We start from the raw sequence: 24,531 nt of genomic DNA on the forward strand, positions 1-24,531 counted from the left end.
CATCAAACACAAAAAGCATTAAAAAAATAAATAAATAAATGGCGACTCAAAATCTAATCCCACTTGGCCAATAGGAAAAAAAATCATATTCTTATTACAAATTCTACAAATATCAATTAAAAATTGAAACTCCAATAAAATAAAATGAGATATATCATTTTACCTAATTAAGTTTCTCCCTCAAACATACTTATTAAATAAAATAGCACCATAAAAGATTGAACAGCTAAAGCCTCGGTCAAAATTGGAATTTCTTTTGTAGCATTGTCCTATAAACTAAGAAAATAATTATGCATTTAATTTTAATTGCACAACCCATTCTATGATATATTATAACAAAAATATTAGTGATAAAACAATGTGTTTGTATCCCCACCTAAACAATCTAATATCTTAAAAATTCATTAATTGCATTACAATAATTTTTGACCCTTTCACGATCCCACAATGCATATAGTCAATTTAGAGTTATTATAAGATTAAAAAAAAGTTAAATATTAAAATAATTAATATCTAATATACATAAATCTATTCCTTTTCAAGTTAACATAACCGTTAGAATATGCCTGAAATCAATCAATATATCTTAATTCACCATCATTTATATAATTTATATTCTTCAACAAAAATATATTTTATTTTGGGGTATTTGCAAAAATGCCCTTTTCTTATAAACACTTGTAAAAATGCCCACTTTCACTTATGAAAGTGGGCATTTTTACAAGTGTTTATAAGAAAAGGGCATTTTTGCCTATTAACACTTTTATTTTTGGCAATATATTATCTCTCTATACCTAATATTAAAATAATTTCCACCAATCCACTTTATCTACTTTTTACACATTTTTTAATCTCCGTACCCAAAAGCTATGGAAAACTACTATTAGGACGGAGGGAGTATAATATCTAGATTAGTTGATGACATGTTTTATCGTATTTGATTATCATATGTATGTGTTTCATATATTCTTTTTTATGGAGAAGAGATTCGTATAGATACTATTTGGAACGTAGTTGTACAATACGATAGTATCTATCTTGATCTTGACATGTACTTCAATATTGGAGACTTGAATATGCATTTATTCGTAGAAGTAATAATTTGATGAAAGTTATTAGTGAAAATCATCATTTCTTGAATTTTTTTGTGGACACGAATCTTGACACGTTTAGTTTCGACATGAGAATTAAGGAGTTGTAGATTATTGTTTTAAGTGTGTAGGTAATAAAGTATAAAAGTAATAAAGTAGGAGAGATGAAATAATAAAGCGATAAAGTGGGAGAGAGAATGTAATTAAGACCCCTTATTTTTGGATTAATTATTATCTTATTTAGAAATGTGTTATGACTCGTGGGACGGCCCAAAAATGAATATGTATCAAGATTCGTGGGACGGAGGGAGTATAATAGATTATTACATGTTGGCCTATTACTTACGCACTTGATCGGTCATATACTTAATTTGTGGAACACACTCAACATTGTCTTTGGAAAAATTTAGACTAAATCATGATAAATCAATCTGAAAATTAATATATTAATTAATATGAATTAAGTAAATCATGGTAAACCATAAATGCAATTCCTCAGACACTACATTGAGTGTACTTAATCTGTTAATCATCTCGGCCTAGGAATCTAGGATATCTTAATTTGATCATTGATCAGCATCTCTTACCAATCATGATAAAACAATCTCAAAATGTATTAATTGCTATATATGAATTAAGTAAACCCATATAAATTTGGACGAAATCCACCCTTTAAGTAAACCATGAAAACCAATTCCTCAAACATATCAAGATAATTTATGGACTCTCAACATATCAAATTAATTATTTTTTCATTGAGTGTACTTAATCATCATCTCGGCCTAGCCAAGATAATTTATTTGATCATTAATTAATCAGCATGCCAACATCTCTTACCAAATCAATGGACTCTCAACATATCAAATTAATTTATAATCAATTGTTCAATTGCAATCTATCTGTTAACCAACCACTACTTGTATATTATACGTATTTATTTTCTTCATATTTTCAAATAATACTTTTTCTATATTAATAAAAATCCCATGTGTCATCGATCGTTGCTTTGATAAAAACATCTCCACTATTTTCTATGGGGTTGGTGGGCGATGACCCATTTTCTAAAACATTAGACCAAAACGTAAGATTTTTCAAATTATGTACATCTACTTTATCAAAAAAATCTTGAAGATTTTCTTGAACCAACCCATAAGTCCAACTTGAATTAGTTCAACTACTCTAAAAATTAAAAATACCCTCAAATTGCACAATATCCCCAGCCAGTCAACTTTAAATTTGGTACTACATTTGATCAAGAAGCCAAAAATGGCAATCCAAAATCAAATTCCACTTCTCATCACTCTTGCTTCAACCATTGCCTTTTGTGCTCAAGCCCAAAACGGCGATCAAGCCACGTGGGCCAAGCGAGTTGACTCGGGCGATCAAGTGGTGACGACTCTCCAATTCTATTTCCACGACAAACTCAGCGGCCAAAACCCGAGCGCGATCGAGATAGCTCGACCGTTGCAGGGCGGCGCCGCCCTCCCCGGTCAATTCGGCAAGCTCTTGATGATCGACGACGCGTTGACCGTGGGGCCCGACCCCTCGTCCAAGCTCGTGGGCCGGGCCCGGGGGCTGTACGGCTCGGCCGCGCAGGCCGAGCTGAACTTGATCATGGCCCTTAGCTATGTTTTCACCGACGGAATATACGACGGCAGCTCCTTGAGCCTTCTTAGCATCAATTCCGCGTTGAATTCGCCGCGGGAGATGTCGGTGGTGGGCGGGACCGGGCTTTTCCGGCTGGCCCGGGGCTACGCCGTCGCGCAGACCTACTCGGCCGATGTTAGCGGGGATGCCGTTGTTGGGTACAATGTTACGGTTGCTACCAATATATGAGAGAGTGTTAGGTTTTATTCGGTTCGATCGATTTCTCTGTTTTATTTTTGAAAAAGATAATTCGATCAATTAGTTTTACATGTCTCAAAAGAATTGAACTAGGATATAGTTCATTAGTTTGTTTTCTGTTTTAATTTCGAAGGAATACACACTATTGTTGTCATTAGTGAAGGGTCCTTTTTACTATTGATGAATTGAGTTTATGGATGACTTTGCATCGCACTCTACTGTTTCAAATTACATATTACATAAGTAAATATATAAATAAATTTTTAAAGATCGCGCGACGGCTCGAACTCAAAAACCTCAGGCCTTGAATATTAACCTCCTACCGTTAGACCAACACACGCACAAGTTCTTTTTCATGACCTATGGGCTTGCATATAGCAAAGTCAATAGACAGTTTTTGACAAGTTCTTTTTTATTTTTCATTATCATTTTAATTTCCTTTTCGTGGTGTGAAGGATTCGCACATAACCATAATACAAGCAAATAAAAAATTGTGCCCCTATAGAATTTAGAAAAGGTAGAAAAAGGTACAAGAACAAGAGACAAAAGTACAATGGATGTTATTACCATGTTATATAAGAGAAATCCAAATATATAGCCAATTTGCAGAACACGAGACAAAAGTTCAATGGATGTTACTAACGTGTTATATAAGAGAATCCAAATACATAGCCAATTTGCAGAACAAGAGACAAAAGTATAATGGACATTGCTACATGTCTGTTAGAATAACTCCTCAAGCTGCTCTCTGTAAAGTTCAAGCTGTTCTTAATGAGATTGCTCCAGCTCAACATCATGAGCCACGTAAGATGCCAAGAGGGATTAAAGACTCTTTGACCAAAAGGATTTCTGATGAGAATATCTCTCCAGATAAGACGCTCGTGAAAGTTTGATTTTGTTAGGATTGTTTTGTTTGTATCTTGTGGTACCTTTAGCTTTATTAATATCTTTGCAGTACATGCTGCATGTATAGCTGGATTAGGGTTTCATAGCTAGCCATCTAGAATAGTCTATGGACTAGTATATATAACTTATAGCTGTTTCCTTGAGCAGTGTAGTTTTTGTGAAAATTATAATGAATACAGTAGAGTCCTGCTTCATGACTACTCTTTCTATCCTTAACATGTTTTCTTTCATGGTATCAGAGCAGGTGATTTAGGACCTGTCTCTTTCATATACCTATTTTTCCTATCCTTCTTTCCTTGACCAGTCCCTATAATGGCAGACCCAGCCACAACTCCTATAATCCCACAAAATAACCAAATATCAGTCAAACTAAATGAAAACAATTTTCTTATCTGGAAGCAACAGATTATGGCAAATGTCAGAGGACTTGGCCTTGAAAAGTTTTTTCTTAAAGATCCACCTTCGTCTACTATAATCAAAGAAGATGGTGAAATGCTTCCTAATCCAGAGTACATCAGTTGGATCCGTCAAGATCAACTTCTCTCGGCCTGGATCCAGTCCTCTCTCACTGAAAGTACCATGATACTAGTGATTGGACTCAATACTAGTAAAGAGATCTGGGATACTCTTATCCAGAACTATTCAAATCAATCGAAGGCAAAGGTGATGCAATACAAATTGCAACTGCAAACCTTGAAGAAAGATTCTCTCAGCATGAGAGAATACCTCAACAAGATCAAGACTTGCTGTGATCTTCTTGCATCTGCAGGATATGGGGTGACTGAAGATGACCAGATCATGCATACTCTTGCTGGTCTTGGTGCTGAGTATGACTCTGTAATGGTGACCATCACCTCTAAACCTGAAGTCTGGAGCCTAGGTGATGTCAGCTCCCTCTTATTAAGTTTTGAGAGCCGGATTGAGTCTGCTAAGGCTCAAGTTCTGAATCAAGAAGGCTCTCAACCTTCTGCCAACCTCGTTCAAGGAGCAAATCAAGCCAATGCAGCTGCTCATCAAGGTGGAAGAGGCAAACCTTACCACAACAACAACAGCAACAACTCCAGAGGAGGTTTTGGAGGAACTTTTGGTGGCAGAGGCAGAGGAAGTAATCGTGGTGGACGAGGAGGAGGCAGATATGGGAATAACAATAAGCCCATCTGCCAAGTTTGTGGCATACCTGGCCACACTGCAGATAGATGTTGGCATAGGTTTGAGCAGAATTTTGTTCCTGGCACTCCAAGAAACAATGGTATGAGATCTTCTTCTACACAAGGAAATTTTCAACCTGGATATCCCTCTCAACATTTTAATTGTGTAAATTACATGCTTCCTTGAGTCCTTGTCCCATAAGAAAAGTACCACTTTTATTTTGGACATGACCACATATACATTCTCACTTTTCTTAAAAAGTAGTGGGTCATGTTTTCCACTCAACATATTATGTACCAAATAATTCTTAAAACTCGTGTCATTCCCGAAGTGATACTCTCTTACGGGACATAGGGAGTATTATATATTTAGAAGAATATTATATTACTAATTTATTAGATATTAAAATATTATACAAATATAAATATCTTATAGAATCTAGCTACTTAACAATGACTAATTTAATAGGCGCCTATATGACTATTAAGTTGAGTGGGTTTCGCAACCAAACACCAACCCAAATATTTAGTGTGTGTTTACTTTGAGGTATAAGGAAGAGATAAGCTACACTTAGGAATGAGATTTAGTGTACCTATATTTATCACCTTATACTTCGTTTTGAGGTATAAGGGAGAGATATAACTACTTAACAATGACTAATTTAATAGGCGCCTATATGACTATTAAGTTGAGTGGGTTTCGCAACCAAACACCAACCCAAATATTTAGTGTGTGTTTACTTTGAAGTATAAGGGTGTGATAAGCTACACTTAGGAATGAGATTCAGTGTACCTATATTTATCACCTTATACTTCGTTTTGAGGTATAAGGGAGAGATATAACTACTTAACAATGACTAATTTAATAGGCGCCTATATGACTATTAAGTTGAGTGCGTTTCGCAACCAAACACCAACCCAAATATTTAGTGTGTGTTTACTTTGAGGTATAAGGGAGAGATAAGCTACACTTAGAAATGAAATGCTAAACGTGCATGTATCAATATATACGTGTGATAATATCATTTTGGTTGGTGTGATTTAATCAAATGGGATCATCTGTCTCAAATGTAGTGTGCTGACCACTCTTAATTTCTTTATAATTTTTAATTATTTGTTATTCTATGTTAATTTATTATACTTTAATATAATATAAAAATAATTAATAAGAGTTCACTCATCCAATTAGGGTTTAATTATAATTATTTTTTTATATTTATTTGAATTAATAATAGATTATTTGGGTTCATTAATTTAAAGTTAGGATATATAATTTTTTAAATTCTACTAGTGATAAATATTAATGAGACTTCATAATATAATAATAATTTTTATTTTTATAAAAAATAATTATAAAATAAAGAAATTTAGAGTGGTACACACTATATGCTCTAGGACAGAGGAACCCATCTGTGATTTATGTGTGCGTATGTTGATTTAATGATAAAATAATTAATACCTAATCAAAGTTCTTGCTTCAAATCCATTAATACCATTATACTACGGTTTTTAAATTTACTTATTTAATTGTCAATTTATGAAAAAAAAATGTCGACGTCTATAAAAGAAACCTAACAACAACAAAAAAAAATACAAAACAAGGTAACGAAAGGTGCGTCAATATGGCCTCAACTTCCCTAAGAAGGTAAGATCTACATTCACAATTTTCAATAATCAGTAATCAGTAATATAGTCGAAATCACAAAAGCATCATTGTATAATAACCAAAAATGTTGTAATTAATTTCATGCTTCACGTGACTTAGGCTTGAAGGGAAAGTAGCCTTAATAACCGGCGCCGCCAGCGGCATCGGAGAGGCCGCCGCCAGAATGTTTTCCCGGCATGGAGCCAAGGTTGTAATAGCGGACATCCAAGACGAATTAGCACGCAACGTCTGCGAAGATTTGGGACCGCCGTCGTCGGCCACGTCCGTCCGCTGCGACGTGACCAAAGAATCCGACGTGGAGACGGCCGTGAACGCGGCCGTCTCGACGTACGGGAGGCTGGACATCATGTTCAACAACGCGGGCATCGGCGGCGCCCCCCAGATCAAGATCCGGGACTGCCAGCTGTCCGAGTTCAAGCGCGTGGTCGACGTGAACCTCGCCGGCGCGTTCCTCGGGACGAAGCACGCCGCCCGAGTGATGATCCCGCAGCGTAGCGGGAGCATCATCACGACGGCGAGCGTGGCCTCCGCCGTGGGCGGCTCCTCCTCCCACGCCTACACCAGCTCGAAGCACGGCGTGGTCGGGTTTATGAGGAACGCCGCCGTGGAGCTTGGTGGCCACGGCGTGCGCGTGAACTGCGTGTCGCCGTATATTCTGCCGACGCCGCTGGCGAGGGACTTCGTGAAGATGGACGGCGATGGGATCCGAGGATTATATTCCAACCTTAAAGGAGTGAATTTGATGCCGGAAGATGTGGCGGCGGCTGCTCTTTATTTGGCGAGCGATGAATCTAAGTATGTGAGTGGACTTAACCTTATGGTTGATGGAGGATTTTCTATTCAGAATCAAGGATTCAACATATTTGATTTGATTAAATAACTTGCTTTAGATTGATGGTGGAGTATTTTGTCGGATCTTGTATTTCATGATGTCAATAAATAAAATTAAATGAAGCATGAATTAAATGTGTTTTGGAAAATATATATATATATATATGCACGATTGCTTTCTTTTATTCATCCTTGTTTGGTTGGAGACTCTAATGAAAGATTACTGATATTTTCGTCTGGTCTGAGATTATATATATAAGGATACAGTTTTGCGATCAACGATTCATTCACTTATGAGAAAGGTAACGTCTACAAAATAATTCACGTATAGTAAACAACACGAATTTTAATAAAATATAAATGAAATTATTAGTAGAGTTTGGATCTCACTTTAAATGTGAGTGAAGTTGTGTGGACCTTAAAGCATCTCCAATGTAGGCTCTAGCAACCGGATCGATCCGGGCCACTAGAGTCTGCCGTGTGCTGGAGTGCTGAGGAGGTTCGAAGCAAGGTTGACGGGGGAGCCGGGTGGGAAAGAAGTTGAGGAAGGCGCGTGCAGTGCATGCGAAATTAATAAAAAAAAAATAGAAAAAGAAAAAAGGAAGAAATGGGGTGGATCGACAGAATTTGCAGAGAAGGAAGAAAAAAAAAATGAAAGAATAAAGAAAATGATGAGGCGGTACGGTAGAGGTGGATCAGTTGTGTAGGTATTCTTTTATTATTTTCACATATTGATTAACTAAATGAATTTTTGATTTACCTCACTGCTTTCTCGAAACGGAATGAGATTTAGTGTACCACATTTTATGTCCCACTTTGTGTTCCACTTTCAATTTTATTTAATTTCTTATATATATTTTCGTCAGTTTCAACTTTAAATATTTTGGTTTAATTTTGTGATTGTAAACTAGGTTTATTCCATCAATTTAGGGTATATAATTATTTTTTATCATTTAATTTTATTTTTATAAGCTAATAATAGGTTGATAAATTCAAAGTCATGGTATATACTTTCTAAAAAATTTAATCTTTTGAAATAAAAATTAAATATAATTCCTAGTATTATAATAAATTTTATTTTTATAAAAAATATTTTTAAAATAATAGATATAAGCATGGGACATAGTGACACACATGAAATTGTGGGACACCGGATCTCTTCCCGAAACTCTCGAAACCCTCTAAAAAAGAAAACTATTTTCTCAAAACACACATTATTATTAGGTGTCTGCACCTTCATTAATAAATCAATTCGTATATTTTATTTGTAATTATAATCCATCATTTTAAAAATACTTCCTATATTCCTTATTATTATTATTTTATAAAATAGAGGAGTGGGCTAGGTCAGATTATAGTTATTGGGTCGTATTGCTTATTGAGGCCCATATTATATTATATATGTTCTCCCATCCCCTTAAAAAAGAAGTAAACCTAGAAGAAGAAATTAGGGCTTTGAAGAAAGATGGAAACGATTCTAATTGTTGGAGGGTCCGAAGATGGGTCCGGAGCGGATGATGAGAAGCTTAACTTGTGGTTAGAATTCCATAAGGTGGATCTGAAACAAGGAGGAAAAGTAGAGAAGAATTGCTATCCGAAGCTGCGTTGTTGGGGGATGGTAGGTACCATGTTTTTGGTCAACTCAAAGCTGTGCTTGGCAGGATGTACGGCCAAAGCTGATCAAGCGGATGAATACGCCTGTTTTTTGGATTTGGATTCGGATTCAAATTCATATTCAGATTCAGAGTGGAAGCATTTACCCCTTCCTGTGGGGTGTCTGGCCTTCGGTACACTTGATGGGAAGCTTTATGGTCACAACCACCATGACCGATACGCCGAAGATGAAAATCTGGGTTCAGACTGGTTCGAGTTTATCGGAGATCTTCTTCCTGAAGAGGAAGAGGGAGAGCATGTGATGATTCCGGACCCACCCAACAACCGGATTCTTTTCTACACGACTTCGGGCAAAATCTATGCTTACGATCCTAGTCACCGTGAATCCAGACTCAGACTTGTGGCCGCCGATGTGCCTGATTGGTCCCCTTTGGTTGCCGTTGTGGCCAACATCGCCTACATTGCCTTCCACCCTCGATGGGGCGGCGATTATCCATGGATGCTTTGTGCCTATGATCTTTCCAATGGGGGAAAGCACTTGAAATGTGTGTGGACCTCCATGGAAGTCGATGGTGTTGACATCTCTGACTTGTTATGTTACTTACCCAACACCAACAACTTCTGGCTTGCTGCTTGCACCCCTGATAGAAGCTCCTCCACTTTGTCAAGTTCCAAGCCAGCCGCACCGACGATGATGACCGGATCCTTTGCACTCCCCTTGTTCTTGTTTACTCTCCAATTGAAAACACCGCCCATGTTTTTCATTTTTTACTCATTCACGGATCACTCCACGGCTAGCCAGGTACCTATCTGTATATCTAGTTGTAGTAGGGCAAATATCTATATATATTTAATCTTGCTATGAAATTTAATTGACCGTTAGAATAGCAATGCCTGATCATGTTGAAGTAATAGGGAAATGTGGAAAAATATCAACTTTGCGTGAATGAAAGCATAGAGAGCTCTCAGAGTTCAGTTTCTTCATTTCAGCAAGAAAATTAGTTATACTTTAAACTTAGTACAATTGGTTCAAGTCTTTGTGAGACATATGATTACAACTGGGAACTACAAATATACGAATACTATATTCTGAGAGTTGGTTATATTATATGATTGCAGTATGAATTTGCGTCGCTGTTCATCTAAAGAAATAAATTAATCATTTTCTTTTGCAGGAGGCTTGCAGTTGAACACATAAACCTACAATTCGTGTTTGTTGCTGTTATCCTTCCCTGTGAGTGTATGCTATGCATTATGTAGTACGTTTGCTTTATTATGTCACTATCTGGTATTAGTGGTATTAGTATCTAGCAAGAATTGATTTCATGTCCCAACTATTATTTAATACATACATTATATTTAGAGTAAAATTTTGGAATAGCCAAAATGAATCATAAAACACAAATTATGGCCACTCATTGAAAAAACATAAATTTTGGCCATTTTTATAGCTATGGGACATTTTTGCCCTTAATTGGGCGGACTGGGTAGGGTCAGGAGCGCGGGTCGCGTGCCGGGTAGGATTAGGCACGCGGGTCGGGTTAGGCACTTATGGCACTATTAGTGCCATAAGTGCCAACGAAATTTTTTTTTTTACTCCCCCTGCCCTGTCTACCCCCCAGACCCCCGACCCCACCCACCCCACCCCCCACCCACCCCCAAGCCAAAAATTTTTTTTTTACTCCCCCTAAATAAAAATAAATCAAATTTTACTTTTGTTATTTTATTTTATAGAATAGTGCCATAAGTGCCAACGAAAATTCAAAATAAAATAAAGTAAAATGGTCTTTTTAGCACTTATGGCACTAATAGTGCCATAAGTGCCAAACATGCAGAACAAATATTGAAACAACAACATCATCTAAACTCTAAATGGAACATTTAAACTCTAAATGGATAATCTAAACCCTAATTGGATAATCTAAACCCTAAATGGAATATCTAAACCCTAGGGGAAGTATTTAAAAAGTTCCTTTTGGCTTGGGGGTGGGTGGGTGGGGGGTAGGCAGGGCAGTGGGAGTAAAAAAAAAAAATTGGCTTGGGGGTGGGTGGTGGGGGGGGGGGGTAGACAAGGCACGGGAAGTAAAAAAAAAAAAAAAAATTGGCTTGGGGGTGGGTGGTGGGGGGTGGGGGTGGGTGGGGTGGGTAGGGTCGGGGGTCTGGGGGGTAGAAAAGGCTTGGGGGTGGGTGGGGTCGGGGGTCTTGGGGGTAGACATGGCAGGGGGAGTAAAAAAAAATTCGTTGGCACTTATGGCACTAATAGTGCCATAAGTGCCTAACCCGACCCGCGTGCCTGATCCTACCCGACACGCGACCCGCGCTCCTGACCCTACCCAGTCCGCCCAATTAGGGGTATATTAGGCATATTGCCTAATTAATGGCCATAATTTGTGTTTTTTCAATTAATGGCCAAATATTGTGTTTGCATGTTCAATATGGCCATTTGACACCATTGTTTCTTATATTTATGCATGTAATTTATGTTATTTTCCCTCTTATTGTGATTTTTAAGTATCCGTTTATACTTTCTTCAAAAAAAAAAAAAAAAGTGATGAATAATTGAATATTTCAAAAAAAAAAGAAAAGAAAAAAAGGTGATGAATATAATTGAAGCCCTAACGAAGCATATAAAGCCTAATTTAAAAAATAATAGGTGAATTAATTTCTTTTAATAATATAATAACGGACGGGCCCATAGAATATTGGGCCTAGCTATCGTGTAAACCGACGGGTACCCGTTTTTGACGGGTCGGGTCTGGTTCACGTGACCCATAGGCTTGCAAATATAGCAAACCCAATGTTTGAAAAGCGGACAAATGTAAACAACTTATATTTTTCCAAAAATGCAAATTATTTAGTGGACAGTCTAAAAATTCACATCAGTTGTGAAATTTTGTGATTGTTTCATGTTAAGACAAGGTCAACTTGGGATATCAATTTTGATTCGCCTCCCAGATTTTATGTAGGGCTGGGAATCGGGTCGGGATCGGGTACCCTACCCGAAAAAATCGGGTACCCGATCCCGATTAAGACGAAAAACTGATACCCGAACCCGAAAAAAAATCGGGTACCCTAATACCCGACTCGGGTATTCGGGTACCCTAATTACCCGGTACACATTGAATTGAGTAATTAAAAAAAAAAAACAGGAAGAAGAAGATTAGAAGAAGAGGAACTCGGAGGCGGCGCAGCTGGGAGTGGGGACGACTGGCGGCGCGTCTGCTGGGAGCTCGGAGGCGGCGCAGCAGCTGGGACGACGAAGGCGGCGAGGCTTGGTCGACGGGCTGCGGGCGGAACAGAGGGAGTTGGGCGCCTGGCTGACAGCGGACTGGGCGATGGTCGCGAGAGGACTGCGCCGCTGGATCGTGGCGAGCAGCGGGTGGGACGACGAAGGCCGGCGCCGGCGACGTTGGGTCGTCGAGCAAACGGAACAGAGGGATTGAGGGCTGGGCTGGGGCCTGGGGGTGCGGCGGGACTCGGGAGAACAGAGGAGGGAGTAGGTAGGCAGTGACGTAGCCAGGATTTTGTTTCAGGGGGGCCCAATTTATAATAATTTTAAAATAATATATATATATATATATATTATATATATATATAAATTAAAAATAAAATTATTTTTTTTATCAATATATTTTATGTACAATGCATCGTTTAAAATTAATAGCTAGGCATTGCTATATTATAACATATAGTATTTTTTTTACATTTAGTATTTTAAAATTATTAACATAAAAACTTCATTGTAATATTTAAAATAAATCTCTTTCGATGTAGACTCAAAAATATCTCTTTCAATTTGAGGTACTAAGATTAATCAAAATATGTCCTAAAAACTTACATAACAAAATTTAGGACTATTAATAATAATTAATAACTTGATATCTGAAAATAAAAGTAATAATTGGATTCATTCACTAACGCGCTACTTCACATAACTAAAGAAATACTAAATCCTCATTAATAATGTAAATACGAATAACATATATACAAAAAAGAAATGAAAACTAATTAACTAGCATATGGTTTGAGCTAATAACTGATATGAACTAGGATTAATTACTTAAATATATTAGCAATAATATCTAATATTAAATGGGAATTTTATTAAGGAAAACTATAATATCTAATAATACATAATAAAATCAAGTTATAATTAAAAAAATATTATTAATAAAGAAACTAAAACAAAACAATCCATAACATAATTTAAAAAGTAAAATAAACATGGAAAGTAAATTGCAAGGTGATTATAAAAAAAGTTACATTTACAATTCAAAATTTACTATTTCCTTTATGATCGTTCATTATAGATAATTCAAAATTCAAATTTACTCTTTCAATAAAAAATAATAACAAACAATATAAAATAACATCAACCTAAATTAAAAAATATTGTGAATTTATGATTGTTTTAAGGAAAAAAATAGATTTTTTTTAGAATTAAAACTACATATATTTAACTAAAAATATAAATATTACTATAGTACTATACTACTATACTAGTAATTATTTTGAAATTTCCAGTGGGGCCCAGTGCCCCCACTGCCCCCCCCTCCCTCCGTCACTGTAGGTAGGGTTACAGTTCACTCATTTGATTTGAAAATTGAAATTAAAGAATTAAAATTTAATTAAATAATTTAATATATATTTAATAAAAATCGGGTATTTCGGGTATACCCGATACCCGATCGGGTATACCTGATACCCGATTTTTCCCCACCTTAAATACCCGATCCCGAACCCGGTCCCTAATTTTTCGGGTATAGGGTACCCGATACCCGATTTTTTCGGGTCGGGTAATCGGGTACCCTATACCCGAACCCTATCTTCCCACCCCTAATTTTATGTTTGAATGTCGGATCTCACAAATTTTAATTTGCGAGATGATTTCACTCGAGAATCACACAATATCTTAATAATTGTGTAACCCGTCGAAAATCGACGGAAAACAAATTTACATCATAATTATATATTGTATATTATTTATAACCATATCATATGAAAGGATTTTTATATAAAAAATTAATTAACAAAATTAAATTGGTAGTACAGTTCACACTAATACTCTTAATAATTTTCACCAATTATATGTTAATTTTTTTTTTATAGTTAGAATAGATTGTCTTTTTATATAAGTTTTTACTTGATAATATTTATTAAAATATAGATGTGGGGTTGGAGATTTTAGAAAAATAAGAAGAAAAAAATATATGTTAATTTGACATAGTATATGATTGATACATCGTATTTCTTATTAATCGCATATAAAAAAGATTTACTAATTTTTTATAGGAGTATAATTTTTTTTAAAAAAAAAATTAATAGGTAAAATTTAAGACTATATCATCTCATCTAAACCTTATAAGACTTTTGAGCATTATATTGTCTATAGCTGGAAATATTTCATTTGACTTTGTACATCGAACTTCTAATTATCATTTTATTTGAAGCTTGAAATATGACATTTAACTTATAAGTATTATCACCTGGACTTTGAAAGAATGTAACTTACTTTTGAGCATCATCTCATCTGCGACTTGAAAGATAAGAACTGACTTGTGAGCAACATCTCATCTGGAGCTCGTAAGACGATAACATTAACTTGTGAGCATGCATCATCTTGTGTGGAGATCATAATTGACTTTTGAGCATCATCTTATCCATAATTTGATAGATTGGAGTTGAGTTTTAAGCGTCACTAATTTGGAGCTTGAAAGACCGTAACTGAGTGTTAAGCATTATGCCATTTGGAGTTTGACAAACCACTTCTAACTTGTGAATATCATATTGTTTGGGGTCAAACTAAGTTATGTGTGCATCTCGTATGGTGTTTAACAGACACACCTTTGACTCTTTAATAATATATCGTCTTGAGTATGACTGGTCAAAAATGAATTTTGAGAATCATCTCTTCTAAAACTATAAAAAAAATATGCCTAGCGGAAATGTTTATCAATTAATTAGTCAATTTATATTGTCATTAATTTAAAAAGATAATTTTGTCACGTTGAACAAATAAAAATTTTATGCAGACATGCCAAGATTTAGTTATAAATATATTAAGTCAAATTTTATTACTCCCTTCGTTCACGAAATGAGTATCCATTTGTGGACGGCACGGGTTTTAAAAAATGTATTGAATGTGGTGTTAGTGGAATAAGGATCCCATTTTTTTAGAGTATTAATTAAAGGGTTGTGTGGGGCACACTTGCTAAAAAGGGAAATGAGTACTCATTTCATGGACGGACTAAAAAGGAAATATGGGTACTCATTTCGTGGACGGGGGGAATATATTTTATTTTATATATAAATATTATTGTTTAGAAAATCATCTTATGCTTACCAAACAATTGTTTAGAAAATCATCTTATGCTTACTAAACAATTAGAAAATCATACCATGGTATTTTCGTCATTTTTTTAAATTGAGTAAATTTAGAGCTTTCATATCTATGTTAAACTGAATTTCCCTGAGCTAACATCAAATAATTGAATATTTCAATCTGATTATGAGTTAATCTGATTATTGCATAAGTATATACTTTTGTTTAGGTCATGAGTTGAAAAAAAATATGTCATAAAAAATCAATATGAGATTCAAATTGCATCTTTTTATTTCTATAATCCATTTTTACATAGATTTTGCATTTGTTAAAATATCGTAAAGTTAAATGTTGAACAATAGAATTAAAAAAATATAAATAACATAACTAAAATGTAATTTATTATTTTAGTATATGCATTCACATTATTTTAGCTTTACTAAATTTGAGTATTTGCTGTCATTTATATTCTTAATTTATTCGTTAGATTTGATCCGAAAAAATGAGCATGATATTGTCCTTGTCAGGTCGGAAATCCAATTAATTCGCATTCATCATGAGGCAAAATGGTAGTGGAGATGGTTCTATCACTATTCAAATATTCTTTGTAATAGATAATTTGCAAGAATATTATTTTTAAATTTAGGTGCGAATCAATGTGGGAGTAAAGGAACGAACCAACCCAATTTCCATTGGAATTGTTTAAAAGCTGAACTTAGCAAATTGAATCTTATAGTATATATAAATATAATCATGTAAGTCCTCTCAAAGCTTGTCCAAAAAGGATAGAAGGAAAGTAGCCAAATAGGGAAGATGGCAAAGAGTTATATTAACATTCATCCCATTTTATTATACAAATGTCTCGCTTTCTACAATAAAATATTTCATTACAAATATTTCATTATTTTTTTGACAATATATTTTCTCTCTATACCTAATATTTAAATAATTTTTACCACCCCACTTTATTTATTCTCTACACATTTCTTAATATCCGTGTTCAATGGTAATGAGATATTTGTAATGGAATGAATAGAGTATTTGATAGTTTTTAGGATCGATTCCTTTTAAAAGTAATTTTTTTGTATGTGTGTATTGGCTTAGTGGTAGGAGATTAATGTCCAAAATCTAAGGTCTTGGGTTCGAGTCCTTCGTCAGTCTTTGAATTTCTTTATTTACTTATACTAATTTATCAAAAAAAAAAAGAGGATAGAAGGAAAGATTGCAATAATGTAAATATATACTCTATCCATCCATCCATGAAAGAATTTTTTATTTTTATTTGTTAGAACGTTTATATAAAAAATTTCTATATATTTTTGGACTATATTCCACCATTTAAGGAGCGTTTACTTTGACAGATTATCATTGATAGATGAAAATAGTAAGGTTAATATCTTGTTTATTTTGATGGATTGAAACTTTGGGATCGGTCCTTGATTATTTTTATCATTTAAGCTAGATTAGCTTCATTCATATCCCATTGAAATGGTGAGATTAGAGAAATCTTACTCTTGAGGATAAAAATATTTAATCATGCAAAGTAACCTCTTATAATACTCTATTTACCTTTACACTACAAGAAAACTGGTCGAACACCGACGGACTATTTTCCGTCGGTAGATACCGACGGACCGTCATCCGGCAACATCGTCGGAGCCGGCATCTATTTCCAATGAAAATACCGACGGACTATCGACGGAATGGGTACCGTCCGTCGGCAAAATTCGGTATTTTTTATTTTAATAATTATTTTTATTTTTTACCGACGGAATACCGACGGATCAAATTTCATCGGAAAATTGGGTAATTTTGAATTTAATAATTATTTTTATGTTTTACCGACGGAATATTCCGTCGGTAAATTCGATAAATATTATTATTTGTATTTTTTTTAGTTTTTTATTTATTTTAAATTATTTTTAAAATTTGTACCGACGGATAAAGTTCGTCGGTAAAAATTATTTTTTTTTTATTTTTTTTAAATTATTTTTAATTAATTTTCTATATTATTATTTTTAAATTATTGAAAATATTTTAAAATTGATAGTTATTTTTAGCAATAATATTTTCTCTTTTTAATAAACGATAATATTAATTTTTTTTATTATCTCAAATTCGATCATATATTTACCGTCATTCTTTCGCCCGACACCACAAGTCTTATATATCATCTCGACATATTCTAAGATTATGAATAAATGATATTGTATATTGAAATAGAGTTTAAATGAATTAATAGGTGCTAGTTATATCAATAATACGCGTGTTCTCTACTGACAACCACTCGAAAGAAACTTCAAGGTTAAGCGTGCTTGACTCAGAGCACTAGTAAGATGGGTGACCCACTGGGAAGTTGGTCAAATCATATGCAATTAAGTTCAAAATACATTAGAAATACGAAACACTTGTAGGATACGAAGATAGGTTGATAAAAAAAATCGAAAATTAATAATTAAAAATAATACTCCCTCCGTCCGCCAAAAGTATTCCACTTTGGCCGGGCACGGAGTTTAATAAAATGTGTGATGATGTTGATGTAGTGGAGAAAGGGTCCCACCACTTTATGAGATGTGTGGTTGAGATTGAATTTGGGGTGAGTTTTTTGTAAATAAAGAGTGTTTGTAAGGATAAAATATAAAGGTGGATGGTGGGACCATGGCTTAAAAAGGAAAGTGGAATACTTTTTGCGGACGCCAAATATAGTAATTGTGGAATACTTTTGGCGGACGGAGGGAGTAATTAATTTACCGACGGAATTTTCTGTCGGTAAACGCGCCACCTACCACGGTCAACGCCGGCGTCGGAGAATTACCGACGGCGATGTCCGTCGGTACCCACCGACGGACAGAAAAAATTCGTCGGTAAATCATTTACCGACGAGCATTTCAACGACGGGTGAAATCCGTCGGTAATCCGTCGGTATCTCCATTTACCGACGGAATTTTGATGCTTACCGACAGAATATTCCGTCAGTGTTCGGCCAGATTCTGGTTGTGTTAACTTTTACATTTTCACCACTTTTAATATTAATTACAACGATTTTTCACCATTCTCATTAATACACTCAACAATTTTTTCTTAATTTTCATTATGCGCAACAATATTTTCTTAAAGTTCGTGCCACTCCTCCTAGCAAGTTCGTTCATGGACGAAGGAAATAATAGTTTACAATTTCAAGTAGTTTTCTCGACGTTTCAAATATGAATTAATTTTAAAAATAAAATGTAATTTAATTAGTAAGACGCTTACCTCTCAATTAATAAATTGAAAGTTTGAGTCACTTAATGTGTGTGTGTGTGATCAGTTATAATTAAAAAGAAGAAGAAGAAGAAGAAGAAGAAGGAGGAGGAGGAGGAGGAGGAAGAAGAAGAAGAAGAAGATAAGTTGGTCCCAGTTAGTGATGAATTACTGAATTTGTTTACTGGATAAGGTTGGTGACTATATGAGCAGGCGAATCCAACTAATTATTTTCATTAATTGCTTTCTTCGGCAGTTAATGAAGTTAAATGCTCCAGTCTCTATCACCTCGGCTATAGCTTGGACAGCCGTTGGTTAATTCTTTTTTTTTTTTTTTGTAGAGCTCTAGCTCTCAACATTTTATAGCCAATTTGCAATATTCTAATTACTAAAAATAATAATATTGACGTTGGGGTGCTAAACTCAATTTTGCATAACCGCATTTTATTAACTTCGGTATTAAACTCAATTTTGCATAATCGCATTATTAACCTCGGCATTGAACTTAACTAGTACGACCATCCGTGCGATGCACGGCAAAATCGAAATTAAATGATATGTTTAAATAAATAAATATAAATAATAAATAGAAACAAAATATAATAAATGCAAAATATGGTTTAAAAATAAAATACTACTAATTACTCAATAAAATTTCGAATTTAAAAATGTAATTTTCAATTATGTACAAAGTGTAATGATAATTATAGTTATTAAATTATTTGATAATGAAAATATTTTGAGATTTTAATAACCGATTCGTTTTAAATTATTTTTTGATAATTTTTATACCATATTAAAGATCTTCTGACGAACTTAAACTTAAGATGCACATTGAATATTTTTTTTATAAATTAAATTTGACAATGTTTAGAAAAGAATTGAAATTATAAAAAGAAAAGAAAAAAATATTAAAAAAATTGATGAGAGAAGAGAGAGAAAATGAAAGAAAAAATGGAGGAAGGAAACTCTTCTTTTATATATTATATAGATTTTGCATAATAGCTAACCAAAACTAAACCGAACACACAAAATTTTCGTCGTTAAAACTTCACTTTTCATCCTTAAATATAATTAACGACGGATTAATTTGACGTTTTATTTTTTAATTATTTTTAAATTATTTTTATATTTTTAAATTTTATTATTATTTAATTTTTAATTTAATTTTATTAATTTCAGTTGTAGGAATTTTTTTTCAAATTTTCTAATGTATATTGTATTCAATCGTATCCACTTTAATTTAATTTTCACTGAGTCACTCATCTTGGTAGTGCTCTAGAGTAGTCACCAATATAGAAAATGCAAATTATTGATATGTTAGCACCTATCAATTCATTTAAACTTTCTTTCAATATACAATCTCATTTATCGTCATTTCGTAGAATCACTACATAGAAATGAATTTTGATTCTTTGTGAAATTAATTATGATCTCTTTGTTTTCGAATTTAGACATAGAAAATTTTGGGGAAATGAATTCATATCAAGTTCGACCTGAAAGAAAACGATGGGGCTATGAAATATATTTACCTTTTGAGTAAAATTTTAAGTCGGGGATATGGAATAAAATATATTTTTATTTAGCATATTTTATTGGGGCTTATATATAAGGATATAATAGTACTTTTATTAATTTAATTTATTATTAATTTAATTAGGGGCCTATAGTGAGAGATTTGGGGGCTATGTTTAAAATTTTGGGATGTCCTACTAGGATAGACTCGTTTTTTATTTTGAGTAAAAAAAAAGTTAATATATGAAATTAACCACTTTTCTATAGTAAATTTAAAAATTAGCCTATCAAATAAAAACTTTGTGCAAAAATACAAACTTATCCTTAACATTAAAATTTAAAAATTAGACACACACAAACACATACATACGCATACGCATACGCATGCAGGCGAATCTACTCCCCCTCCCGCCCCCTATTCCCTCTCTATCAGTAGTTGATTAAGTGCATTTTAACTAGTCTCCTCCTCCTCTTGTTTCTGCCATGCTAATTTTTGTTTAATCATTTTCCTAGATATTTGCAGCTTGCTCTATTAAGATCAATGAATGGTGAGTTTGCAAAGGACGTCAAAGTAAATGTGTATGATATATGGTTGTTGCAGGTTTTCAACTCTCAAGTAGATGGACTGCACGTCAAAGATGATGGCCATCATTCATTGTTGATTAATGAATGCAAACCAGAATTTTGGAAGTACCATTTCAAAGCACTCGCCGCTTGCATCACTGCATGGTAGCTCGCATTTCTCTCTCTCTCTCTCTTTTATATATATATATATATATATATATATATATATATATATATATATATTTGCATTTTTTCATCAATCAACAGTTTTGAAATTCGAAGCACTTGCGCAAACCTTTTTTAGCAGTGTTTATATATATATATATATATATATATATATATATATATATATATATAGGGTGTGGTTCTAGAGAGAACTACATTATTTGTGAGAACGGGAGAACCATCAAATCTAATGCATCCACTGTAAAAATTAATGCATTCGCTGTTAAAATTAATGCACTAAAAAAATTTAAAAAATGCTCCCTTCAGGATTCGAACCCAGGATCTGCATTCATCCAACAAGATGATGCATTCACCGTAGATCTTGATGATCGAATGGCTGAAAATGGTTCTCCGGTCTTCTTTTATTTATGGTTCTTTCCTGAACCTCTCCCTATATATATATATATATATATATATATATATATATATATATAGGGTGAGCTATAATAAAAACACATCTTTTGTAAAAACTAAAAACGGCTGAATTCTATGTAGAACATGTATGAATTAGCTGTGTAACTGTATGAATTGCGAAAGGTCCTGAATTCTATGTAGAACACGTATGAATTGGCTGAATTCATACAGTTACACAGCTAATTCATACGTGTTCTACATAGAATTCAGCCATTTTTAGTTTTTACAAAAAGATGTGTTTTTATTATAGCCCACCCCTATATATATATAGGGGAGGGCTATTCAGAAAACTCCTCTTAGACTATAATATAAGAACTAATCTTGACCACACACATCAATCATTGAATGGCTCTGATTAAATCTTGTAGGACCGTTTCATTCATAAGGCACAACCTGATAGTTCGCAACTAAAATTGGAGAAAGGGTATAATGGGTAGTTAACGTGTTCAGTATTAAATCTTATATCTCCAATTAAATCTTAATAAAACCTTTTCCAAAACTCCCACAAATTAAAGATGGCAGACGGAGAGGCGACACGATGGTTTTGGCGGTGGCGTAGGTGGAGGACGGCTGTTGTCGCACGTCCTGGTGGAGAGTGGCGCGGTGGTTCTAAATCGCATAGGGGCGCTGACGACGTGCGGGGTGGCGTCTGGACGACGCGGCAATCGCAAGTGGGGATGGCGGCAGATTGGCGTGAGCTGTGGTGGTTGCGGCGCTGCTGCTCGGCGTCCGAATCTGAGGAGGTGTGACAGATATGCGCAAGACGGCGCTGACGGCGTCCGACTGAACTGGAGTGGTGGGCGGAGCGTGGCGGCGTTGCTGGAAACGACTTGGAGAGCAAGCCGCGCTCTGCGCGGCGTTCAACTAGGTTGAGGAGGCGGCACACAGTGATGAATGTTTGATTGCATGAATTATTTGTTGTTTATGTATGAATTATTTTGAACAATCACGTATATTTCATCTCTCCAGCAATACTGTTCCGATCTTTACGCCAATTAAATTAGGAAATAAAAATCTGTCAAAACACAATCCCAACCTAATTATTTTTGGATTTTCTACGAATTATTTTTTATTTACATTCGAATTGTTTTTTATTTACGTATGAATTATTAATTTTAGCCTCACCCTATATGTGTTGCATGAATTATTTGTGGTTTTTGTACGAATTATTTTTTATTTATGTACGAATTATTTATGTTAGATTGAATTTGTCGGAATTATAAATTCAACTGACCCATATAATTCATTATTAAATATTGTTTAATTCGTACTGGTTCGGACTATTCAATCATTGAAATAGATAATTCATAACAGTTCATCAAAATAATATATTAATCATTCTCCATAAGAATTCAAAAGATGGTTCTTGTGTTTTTTCTTTCTTTCTTGTACGCGTGGTTAGTTTAGTTTTGTGAAGTAATAAAAGATACGTGATTAAATGTAAAGAAGGAATAAAAGATATTTGATTAAATGTAATCCCTTCATTTAGGGAAAGGATATTTGTTAAAATCATAAAATTACTTTTTTATCCTAATATCACATATGGCGAAAATTAGTTAATGAAATCAGATTGGAAATCTATCCGTTGAATAATTAAAATCTGAGGGCCTATAATGGTTCTTATTTTATAGACTAACTTTGGTTTTTATTTTAGCCTCCCCCTATATATATATATATATATATATATATATATATATATATATATATATTTCTTTTTAACGTTCTTGAATTCGCAATCATATTTAGGAATTCATAACTTAATGTTCTTGAAATCACGACTAGATCTATAAATTCACAAGTTAATGTTTTTGAATTCACAACTAGTTGTTTTGGTTGTCAATTCGAGTTTTAAAACTAGAATTCACAACTAATTAAATTAATGTTAGTTGTGAATTCGACTTGGTTCTAAATTCGTGGATAATTTTTAAATTTTTTTATGTGAATGATAAAATGATAATTGTGGCCAATTTTTAATTTTTAATTTTTTAATCTTAATGACCAGTTTTTAATTTTACTATTCCAAAGTGGCTATTTTATCAAAATCCACTCAAACAAAATATACTTAATTGGTGTGTACCACACCACTTTCCTCCTAAAAACTAAGTTTTTAATCTTCGTGCCCAAAAGAAATGATCATATTAGAGTGGGATGGATGGAGTAATTGATTAATATCCAAGACTAGAGTATATATATTTTTAGTGATTAATTTATTAATTAGGGTTCATTAATATTTTTTGTTTGTGTAATAAATAGTTATAAAATAGTAAAATTAAGTGAGATATTATAAAACCAAAAAACGTTAATAAATCCTAATTAATAATTATATACCTTAACTTTGGATTATTAACCCTAATAATTGCATATTAATTAATAAATTTAAAAATAATTATAAATACTAATTGAATTAGTGAACCCTAACCTTCACAAGTGAACCAACAGAGGGAGGAAGAAGGAGACGCGGCCAGCCTCAGATCTAGGGCTCGCCATCCTCAGATCTAGGGCTCGCCACCCCCAAATCACGACCACCCTCAGGGCTAGGGCTCGCTCTCTTGCCGGAATTACAGAGACGCGGCGGCGGCGCAACTCCGAATTTATGAAGAGCAGTGCAATTTTGTGTATGTGTGTGTGTTGTAGGCGAGAAACAAAGGGAGGAAGAAGGAGCGAGAGGGAGAGATGTCAGGCTAAAGCGGAGCAACTCCGGCCTTGAGGCGACAACGACGCCGGACGCAGCCACGCTGGCAGCTAAGATGGCCAGAGAAGAAGGCGGTGAGAAGACTGATTGAGGAAGAGAGAAATAGATGAGAAAGGAAAATAGGAGAGAGGAAATAGGTTTAATTAAGAGCTTACTTAAATTTAATTTAATAGGCTTAATTAAGTTCAAATCTTTCCTATTTTGGAAAGTGGCCACTTTTAACGGGACAAACCAAAATGAAAAGGTGGCCACATTTATTGGGACGAGGGAGTATAAAAAATCGTAAAAGAGACATGGAGCGATACCAACTAATTGAATTAATTATCTCTCACCCACATTCATCCTATTTTTATTACAACATATTTTTTCCTCTTCATTCTTGGAAGCCAACTAATGTATACTGTTAAGAAATCCAACTCTTATACTTACATACTTAGCATTCTTTAAATACATTTTAC

The 24,531-nt window shown here is 34.2% G+C and overlaps 2 protein-coding genes across 2 annotated transcripts; both read left to right on the plus strand.

Annotated features, from left to right (window-relative positions):
* Positions 1-2,222: 2,222 nt before the first annotated feature.
* LOC131005605 (dirigent protein 23-like) lies at positions 2,223-3,149 on the plus strand. The gene has a single exon (XM_057932615.1). It carries the CDS (start codon positions 2,358-2,360, stop codon positions 2,925-2,927), a length of 570 nt encoding a protein of 189 aa, XP_057788598.1. The 5' UTR covers positions 2,223-2,357; the 3' UTR covers positions 2,928-3,149.
* Positions 3,150-6,499: 3,350 nt separating this feature from the next.
* On the plus strand, positions 6,500-7,672 carry LOC131005606 (borneol dehydrogenase, mitochondrial-like). The gene is made up of 2 exons (XM_057932616.1): positions 6,500-6,635; positions 6,756-7,672. The coding sequence occupies exons 1-2, from the start codon at positions 6,613-6,615 to the stop codon at positions 7,534-7,536; spliced, it is 804 nt and encodes a 267-aa protein (XP_057788599.1). The 5' UTR covers positions 6,500-6,612; the 3' UTR covers positions 7,537-7,672.
* Positions 7,673-24,531: the final 16,859 nt, after the last annotated feature.

The sequence above is a fragment of the Salvia miltiorrhiza genome, chromosome 1 (genome assembly GCF_028751815.1).
Source record: "Salvia miltiorrhiza cultivar Shanhuang (shh) chromosome 1, IMPLAD_Smil_shh, whole genome shotgun sequence".
Taxonomy (NCBI): Eukaryota; Viridiplantae; Streptophyta; class Magnoliopsida; order Lamiales; family Lamiaceae; genus Salvia; species Salvia miltiorrhiza.